The sequence below is a fragment of the Palaemon carinicauda genome, chromosome 7, assembly GCF_036898095.1.
Source record: "Palaemon carinicauda isolate YSFRI2023 chromosome 7, ASM3689809v2, whole genome shotgun sequence".
NCBI classification, from domain to species: domain Eukaryota; kingdom Metazoa; phylum Arthropoda; class Malacostraca; order Decapoda; family Palaemonidae; genus Palaemon; species Palaemon carinicauda.
In genome coordinates, this window is record NC_090731.1 from 151,589,236 (window position 1) to 151,598,715 (window position 9,480).

General features: G+C 34.3%; 1 protein-coding gene across 2 annotated transcripts; it reads left to right on the plus strand.

The window, feature by feature from the left end:
• Window positions 1-1,047: 1,047 nt before the first annotated feature.
• On the plus strand, window positions 1,048-7,477 carry LOC137644065 (uncharacterized). Of its 2 annotated transcripts, none has more exons than XM_068376971.1 (2): window positions 1,048-4,003; window positions 4,877-7,476. In XM_068376971.1, the coding sequence occupies exons 1-2, from the start codon at window positions 2,388-2,390 to the stop codon at window positions 6,684-6,686; spliced, it is 3,426 nt and encodes a 1,141-aa protein (XP_068233072.1). In that variant the 5' UTR covers window positions 1,048-2,387; the 3' UTR covers window positions 6,687-7,476. The 2 variants fall into 2 exon arrangements, with proteins under 2 accessions (XP_068233072.1, XP_068233071.1); XM_068376970.1 differs by having other exon boundaries at window positions 2,539-2,708; window positions 3,140-7,477.
• Window positions 7,478-9,480: the final 2,003 nt, after the last annotated feature.

Sequence of the window (9,480 nt, forward strand, 5' to 3'; positions counted from 1 at the left end):
AAAAGAAAGAAAGAGAAAAAACACTTGAATTAACCTGTAAACGCTATCAACATTAATTGGATGAAATTAGAAATGCTAAATCAGCAAAGAAAGTCCCTCGCCATTATTAGTTGCTGAACAAGTATGGCCTAATGGAAGTGCAGCAGAAACAGAAGCTCATTCAGCCATTAAAGGAAGATGGTACTACCTTTATAATACAGTTATATGTAGCTGATAGTAAACTGTTTGATGTACTGTATAAAGCACATGTATCACTAGGTCATGGTAGTAGAGACCAAATGATCAAGGAATTATCGTACAAGTATAAGAATACAATTTACCTCGTTCATATATAGAATTATTTCTTCAAGCTATGAGTGTCATATCAACAAACGCATAAAGCTATATAAAAAGAAATGGCTGTGAAGCCAATAATAATTTCCCAGGAATTTAATTCTCAATGTCAACTAGATTTCACCGATTTTCAGAATTAAGATGGGAAAAAATAATTTTAGTCAACCGGGATCCTCTACAAAATTTGTAGTTCTTAAAGCTCTTAAGACTAAGCGAGCTGAGGAGGTAGCTTACAACTTAACTGATATATTTACCACTATTTGCACACCACCCACCTTGCAGTCAGACAATGGGCGTGATTTATCAAACCAGAAGGTTTCAAGCATTAAAAGTTATGGGTCCAATCGTTCTTTTAAAGTGTTTAAACTATCTTAAATATATACTTTACCTAAGCACACTGGTGCATTCTATAGAATTCCTAGGTATTTTAGAAATTGCCAAGGTGGAGTGTATAATGTAAGATCAAATCAAAAATTATTTCATACTTTGCCTGAAATTGTCAGGCATTCTAAAGAGTCAATAGGCTTTCTACAAAGTTCCAGAAATTTAAACTTTTCCGCTAATACACACACACACACACACACACACACACACATATATATATATATATATATATATATATATATATATATATATATATATATATATATACACACACATATATATATATATATATATATTGTAAAGGAAAAATGATGGTATTCAAGTGTAACTTCCTGTTTATTTTTTGTTTAAAGTAACTACCTGTTTGAGAGTCCCTGGCTAGTTTTCTTGGGACCTCTCTTCTGTTGAATCTAGCACTTTCTGTGCTACTCTCAAGCTTCAGAGGACAGCTGCGGGTGTGTCCCTAACCCGTCACGAAGTCCCATTTTGTTCTTGGAAGAATAGTTACATTTTTAAGAGAAAGTCAAAAAGTGAAGGAAAAGTCTGCTTTTCCTAACCCTAACTTCCAATGGAATTGTGCAGGAGAAAGACTTAGTGTATGTTCCTCGGTACTACAGGAGAATAGTAGTATACATCGCTTTTCTCTGTTTAATTTCTTGAGAGACAAATATTCAGTGATAAATGTGACTAATATTAATATTTATTTTTCTGTTTTGATTTTGCATCTTGTTTAGTTATATTTTGGCTATTATTTTACTATTTGGTGCTTGTTATCGTAACTTTTATTATGTATTATTGTGACGTGAATTATTTGACTGATTTGCTTCAAAGAGTATTGGGCAACTAGTAATAATGAGGTTGTTTCATAACTGTAATTTCATAGTTGGGTTCTTCATTCTTGTTTGAATTTGTTGATCTTGTTAATTTAATAATTATATTTATATTGTTTTGTATTTAATCAACATTCATAATTTCTCGTAATTTCTATCTTATTTATATGGAACCCTAGTTGTATGTAACTTTAAATATTATTGATAAATATAATATTGGTAAACTTATCTCTATTTGATTTTCTCCCTTGTATTTTCACAATATTATGAGGTATTATCATGCTATAAACATCATTAAAAGAATCTGATAAGGATATATGGAAATATTCCTTTACATATTGGCGACCATGCCAGGATAATACTGCATATGTTGTGGGAATCAAGGTGAAATTCACTTAGACATTATCACATGTATATTTTGCGGGGTGAGTAAGAGTTTGTTGCGCATGCTCAATACAGTACAGCCTCTGTGAACAAATCTTTGTGACTTTAAGGGTAAAGGAGTTTGACTATCGTAATTGCCTAAAGGGGACAGGAATTACGCCAAGCATGATAGTGTTGGAGCCATAGTAAATTCCACGAGTTACCCTAGTTAAGGAGTCCAGCAAATGCTGACCCTTGTTTCTTAATGCGTGTTAGCATTCAAGAAAAGTGAGTTCTAAGTAGTTGAAAGCTCTTTAGTATTTTGACTGTTAGTGTGTGGACTGGAAGTATATTTTATGGTCTATTCGAGCCTTCTTTATTATATTTTCTATTTAGGTTCCACCATAAAATCAAGACTTGTTACTGTCCTTGGCAACACGCTAGTTTAATTGTAACTGTTTGCTCTAGTTTCATACAATGTCTGAATTACAGTTTTCCTATTGGATCGAGCAAGGAAGAAGAATTGGTTTGGAAGGAAATGGACTTGGTGAATGGGCAACAAGAAAATATGAAGCAGGATTACAAAGAGAAGAAAACAAGGAACAAGAGAGACAAGAACGAGAAGAAAAGAAAGAAAAGGAGAGACAAGAACGAGAAGAAAGGGCTAAAGAACGAGAACTTAGGAAATATGAAATTGATAGAAGTTTAGAAGAAAGAAGATTAGCGCTTGAGGAAGCAAAGCTAGCTCTTGATAAACAAAGAATTGATGATGGTATTCAGGAAAGTACTGCTCCTAAGGTAAGTGGTATTAAACCACCAAGACTTCTTCCTTATAATGAAGATGAGGACATAACTGCTTACATAATAAGATTTGAAAGTGTTGCTTCCTTATGTGAGTGGCCTGTTAGTGAGTGGGCTACCCGTTTGGCGTTATTGTTTTCGGGCACTGCTTTAAATATTTATTCTACCCTTTCTGAAGAAGAAATTGCAGATTATGTAAGTTTAAAAGCTGCTGTTTTAAGGGCTTTCAAGAGGACCCCTGAACAGTACCGTAAAGAATTCAGATTTGCTAAGATGAGCTCGAAGATTAATTTTTCTCAATTTATGACTCAACTTTTTAGACACTTTGATTATTGGTTTCATTCAAGTGATGTTGATGATTCTTTTGAAAATTTAAGAGAATTTATTGTTGTTGATCAATTTCTCACTGTCTTACCACATGACATCAGACTTTTTATTAAGGAGCAGGAATTATGGAAAGCTAAAGATGTTGCCGAAGCAGCAGACAGATTTGCAGGTGCACATAGATGTTATCCTGGGGATAAGCAGACCCAAAAGAAAAGTCTGAATCCTAAACCATCTCCAGTTGTCACCCAAAGGCCAACACCACTTTGCTATGTTTGTGGTGAAGCTGGACACATTGCACGATCCTGTCCTAAAGGTAAAGCTGCAATGACTTCTACTCCTGGCACTTCATCGAACAAAGCAGGATCAAATAAGGTTGGTCGCTATGCTTCTAAAGAAACTCACTCTAGAGCTCCATTTACTCATGGTGTGGTTAATGGTTCTCGTGTTTCTACCATTTTACGTGATACTGGCTGTTCTACATGTATTGTATCCAAAGACCTGTTTCCTAACTTGAATGAGAGGGAATTGCCAAAATCATCATTAATCGATTATCTAGGAAGGGAAAATGTTTTTCCAGTGTTACCAGTTTATATTGGATGTAAATGGTTTACTGGAAAGGTTAATGCTATTATTGCCCCAATTAAGTTTTGTACAGTACTTTTAGGTAACATTGAAGGTGCTCTTTTTCCTGAAGATGGAGACTGCCCCCCTTTGAACTCCATTGATGAGGAACCTCGAAGAAACCATCTGCCTACAGAAAAAGGTAAAGCTATTGAACACGTCAATATAACAACTCGTTCAGCTTCAAGGAAAGTTGTTCACCCATTAGTTTTTCCTGATGTAGAAGCCCTTGAGACTACTCCTATTGACTTTATAAAATTGCAAAATGAATGTGCCACCCTGGAATCGATCAGGAAAGACTGTCAAGCCAACACCATAACAAAAAACTCAAAAGTGGAGTACAGGTATGTACGGAGAAATGAAGTTTTGTATAAGGAAATTATAAATGCAAACAATTCAAGAATTGCCAATAAATTTTATTTAGTTGTTCCTCTTAAACTTAGAAAGGTTGTTCTTAAATTGGCTCATGATTTACCTGTGGCAGGACACTTTAGTCATCGCAAAACCCTAAAAAAAATCAGAGAATTATATTTCTGGCCAGGAATGTGTACAGATGTGTATGCATATTGTAGATCTTGCGATAACTGTCAGAGGAACACAAGTAAAGGTAGACATAAAAAGGTCTCTATGATAAAAATGCCAGTAGTTTCCATTCCTTTTAGCAGAGTAGGAATTGACATAGTGGGTCCACTGAATCCAAGCACATCTGAAGGTCACAGGTTTATTTTAACAATGATTGATTATGCTACAGGATTTCCTGAAGCAATTCCTATGAAGACCATAACCACTGTTGATGTTGCAGATGCTCTTATGCAAATATTTTCTAGGGTAGGAATACCAAAGGAAATAATATCTGATAGAGGAAAGCAGTTCACATCAGAACTTATGGAACATGTGTACCAAATGCTGGGAGTAAAACCATTGTTTACTACTCCGTATCATCCAGCTGGCAATGGTCGTTGTGAAAGGCAACACTCTGTTCTCAAATCTATATTGAAGAAATTGTGTCATTTGCAACCTAGAGAATGGCATAGATATTTACCTTGTGCCCTGTTTGCTATGAGGGAGATTCCTTCTGACACACTTGGTTTTTCCCCATTTGAACTCCTTTATGGATACCAAGTAAGGGGACCACTACTAATATTGAATGAGATATGGACTAATACTGGCCTTTCTAATGATACCCAAAATGTTTATTCTTTTCTTTTTGATCTTAGAAACAGGCTAGAGGAAACTTCAAAAATAGCCCAGGAAAATATAAAGACTTCAATGGAAATCTACAGTACGTACTTTGACAAGAAAAGTACTCGTAGGCAGTTTAAAGTCAATGATGAGGTGTTACTATTACTGCCAACAGAACACAATAAGTTGTTAGTTGAATGGCAAGGACCATTTAAAGTTCTGCGGAAACTCAATAGTGTTGATTACATAATCGATGTGAAAGGTAAACCAAAAACATTTCATGTTAACTTGCTGAAGGCATATTTTTACAGGTCACAGAATGTGTTATCAGTGGCTGATGAAAATCTGAATAGTTCAATTTCAGATTATTGCTGTGTAACCTCTCATGTAATAGTTTTGAGCGAAGACATCGAAAATCCTATACCTTGTGTTGAAGAAGAAATAACTTCTGAATTAGATATCTGTCCAACTTTAACTCCAGAACAAAAAGGGAAACTAGAAGAAGTACTGGATAATTTTTCAGAAGTCTTCTCGGAGATACCAGGTTGTACTTCTACCATAATGCACAAGATTGAATTAACGTCAACAGAGCCTATTCGAAAGAAAATGTACCCAGTACCAGCACATCTTAAGGAGGAAGTATGTAAAGAAGTAGATAAATTACTGAAACTTGGGATAATTGAAGAAAGTAAGTCTGATTATTGTAATCCTATTGTCATGATAAAGAAACCTGACAACACATTCAGGTTAGCACTAGATTTTCGTGCACTCAATTCAGTAACAAAGTTCGATTCTGAACCTATGCCCTCAATTGATGAAGATTTATTTAAATTTCGTAATATGTCTTTTATTACAGAATTGGATATCACAAAAGCCTATCATCAGGTTATGTTGGACCCTAATGCAAGACCTCTAACGGCTTTCCCTACTTACCGTGGTTTAATGCAATATAAGAGGCTACCCTTTGGACTGGTTACTGCATGTGCCACCTACGTTAGATTGATGAAGAAAATCTTTCAGGGAATGAATCATATCTCTATCTATTTTGATAACATATTTGTGATGTCTAATACTTTCCAGGAACATTTGGAAACCTTGAGTGAGGTACTTCGAAGATTGAGAGATCATGGTCTTACAGCCCGTCCATCAAAATGTCATTTTTGTTATGAGAAAGTTAAATATTTGGGTTTTGAAGTAGGTAATAATATAATCAGACCCCTGAATGATAAAATTTTATCTTTGCAACAAATTCAAATTCCAAAAACTAAGAAGTTATTAAGAAGCTTTTTAGGTTCTGTTAATTTTTATCGACAGTTCATCCCAAATTTGTCTAGCTTAACGTCATCATTAACAGCAAAGCTTAAAAAGGAAGTGAAAGAACCACTACAATGGAATAGTGAGGAAGAAAACATATTTGAGATTATTAAGAAATACTTCATTGATGCTCCTATTCTTCATATTCCAGAGATAAATAAACCTTTTGTTCTAAGGACAGATGCCTCTTCAGTTGGTCTTGGAGCTGTGCTCCTTCAGTATGATAAAGAAACAGCCTATCCAGTGGCGTATGCTAGTCGGAAACTTCTCCCAAGGGAACAACGGTATTCTACCATTGAGAGAGAGTGTTTGGCTATCTTCTGGGCTGTACGAAAATTCCACTATTATTTGTATGGGAAAGAGTTTTTCATTGAAACAGACCATAAGCCCCTTACCTACATGGAAACTCTGAAATCAGGAAATGAAAGGATTTTGAGATTAATTCTGGGCCTACAACCATATAAATTCAGGATTATATATATATCTGGTCAATCAAACCATTTTTCAGATTTACTGAGTAGAAGCAATTAATGTAACTTGCTTGTGTAAATAGTTGAGGGAGTAAACATTTCTTCTATTTTGTTTGTAAATTCCAAGGAATTAACTTGTTAAAGGGCCTATGTAAAGGAAAAATGATGGTATTCAAGTGTAACTTCCTGTTTATTTTTTGTTTAAAGTAACTACCTGTTTGAGAGTCCCTGGCTAGTTTTCTTGGGACCTCTCTTCTGTTGAATCTAGCACTTTCTGTGCTACTCTCAAGCTTCAGAGGACAGCTGCGGGTGTGTCCCTAACCCGTCACGAAGTCCCATTTTGTTCTTGGAAGAATAGTTACATTTTTAAGAGAAAGTCAAAAAGTGAAGGAAAAGTCTGCTTTTCCTAACCCTAACTTCCAATGGAATTGTGCAGGAGAAAGACTTAGTGTATGTTCCTCGGTACTACAGGAGAATAGTAGTATACATCGCTTTTCTCTGTTTAATTTCTTGAGAGACAAATATTCAGTGATAAATGTGACTAATATTAATATTTATTTTTCTGTTTTGATTTTGCATCTTGTTTAGTTATATTTTGGCTATTATTTTACTATTTGGTGCTTGTTATCGTAACTTTTATTATGTATTATTGTGACGTGAATTATTTGACTGATTTGCTTCAAAGAGTATTGGGCAACTAGTAATAATGAGGTTGTTTCATAACTGTAATTTCATAGTTGGGTTCTTCATTCTTGTTTGAATTTGTTGATCTTGTTAATTTAATAATTATATTTATATTGTTTTGTATTTAATCAACATTCATAATTTCTCGTAATTTCTATCTTATTTATATGGAACCCTAGTTGTATGTAACTTTAAATATTATTGATAAATATAATATTGGTAAACTTATCTCTATTTGATTTTCTCCCTTGTATTTTCACAATATTATGAGGTATTATCATGCTATAAACATCATTAAAAGAATCTGATAAGGATATATGGAAATATCCTTTACATATATATATATATATATATATATATATATATATATATATATAAATATATATATATATGTGTGTGTGTGTAGAAGTATATATGTATATGTATAAATAGATTTCTAAGAGTATACATACTAACTAGGAAAATAAGAAACGGAGTTGACTTAAGGAAATAATAGTTTATGCGCAAATTGATTTTTTAACCAAATATGCAGATAGGATGGGAATGTAGCACTATATCGATGGAGTCAGTATTCCGAAAGTAAGCTAAACATAGAACCGGGAAAAATAAAGAGCCGAGAGGCATAGAAGAGGAAGGTTTTACTCTAATCTTGAGGAATTTTGTGTGAGAAGTAATTGTTCTATAGTGAAATGAGAATGGTTGGAAATTCAACCGTAGAATTAAGTGACATATCATGAATTAACTGACCGAGGTTTATGTATGTCAGGATATTGTGAGAAAATAAAACAAAAAGAAAAAATGATTAAGGAATTACAATTATAGGTTCAGACATGACGGAGGTGCACAGATCAAATGTTTATGATAAAACTGTTAAGCTTAGTAAGTGTGAAAGCAGCGCTCTTAGGTCTTAATAACATTTGTATAAAAATTCTGTATGTTATTATTTTTCCTGAGCATATCATTAATTTAATAAACAATAAAACCACAGAAATTATCATAATGAAAAGATTAATTTCATTTATTTTACCTTCCTGGGAATATTCGTACCGTTTATGGATGCAGACAGCATTACACCACACATACCTTCATAAAATGATTTGAAATGTCGGTTTCCTTTATCAGTAAATTGGTAGTTAAGGCTTACACTATTGTCGGAGGATTTCCCCTTGGCCAGACTCCATGGATTTATATCAGCGGCAAATTTTCACTATAGTGTTTAAATCTAAGACAAGACTTCCTAACATAAGCTTCAAGTAAGGTTGTAAAGATAATAGTTGTTACTTTACCTGAGTCTTCCATTTATAAGATAAACTTCGCTTAATTGGTGATTTAATACTTCCCTTGCTGACTGTTTGCTAGCTCTGTAATTTTCTCTTTTTATCTCTTACCTCTTAAACTGAAAGTATGTTGTTGAAACATGATTGGTAATTTAAAAGTTCCTTTACTGTCCATTATAATTATGAGTACATTGTGAAACCGAAAAAGACTCTCTCTCTCTCTATCACACACACACGAGGTCATAAAAACTCTAAACGTACTAATTCGTTTTATCCGTGAGCAAATGGAGTCTTCGGGGATGGACTAACAAGTCTTAGAGACATCCAAAATCCTTTTAACTCTCTCTCTCTCTCTCTCTCTCTCTCTCTCTCTCTCTCTCTCTCTCTCTCTCTCTCTCTCTCTCTCTCTCTCTCTCTCTCTCTCTCTTTTAAATGATTTAAACGATTTTTATCAAATCAACCGACTTCCCTCCCAATATATTTTCTATACCTTATCAACATTTCGAGCATAAGTAACATTTACTCATCTTGAGAAAATGCAAATTGTTCCACGAAATGTTTAAAGCCAACGAGATCGTTTTCTCAATTCTCGGATGCAATTAACCCCTGGTATCGCCAGACACATTTCTCTCCTTGCAGTTTAAGGTCGCTTATCTCATGACTCATTGCAAAGTAGCTGGCGCCTCATTACTCCGTCCTATTAACGTTTGGATGTTTATGTTCCTTCCGAGAGGAATATACTCTCTCTCTCTCTCTCTCTCTCTCTCTCTCTCTCTCTCTCTCTCTCTCTCTCTCTCTCTCTCTCTCTCTCTCGAGATTTTCTCTTTAAACAGATACTTAAGGATAAATCGTGCATCAGGTTTTTGTGAAAATTATACTTTAACGGGATACCTT

Coding starts and splice junctions, on each gene's coding strand:
- LOC137644065 (XM_068376970.1), top strand. CDS start 2,677: ATGATGGTATTCAGGAAAGTACTGCTCCTAAG. Junction 2,709..3,139: donor AGGAAAGTACTGCTCCTAAG/GTAAGTGGTATT, acceptor ACATGACATCAG/ACTTTTTATTAAGGAGCAGG.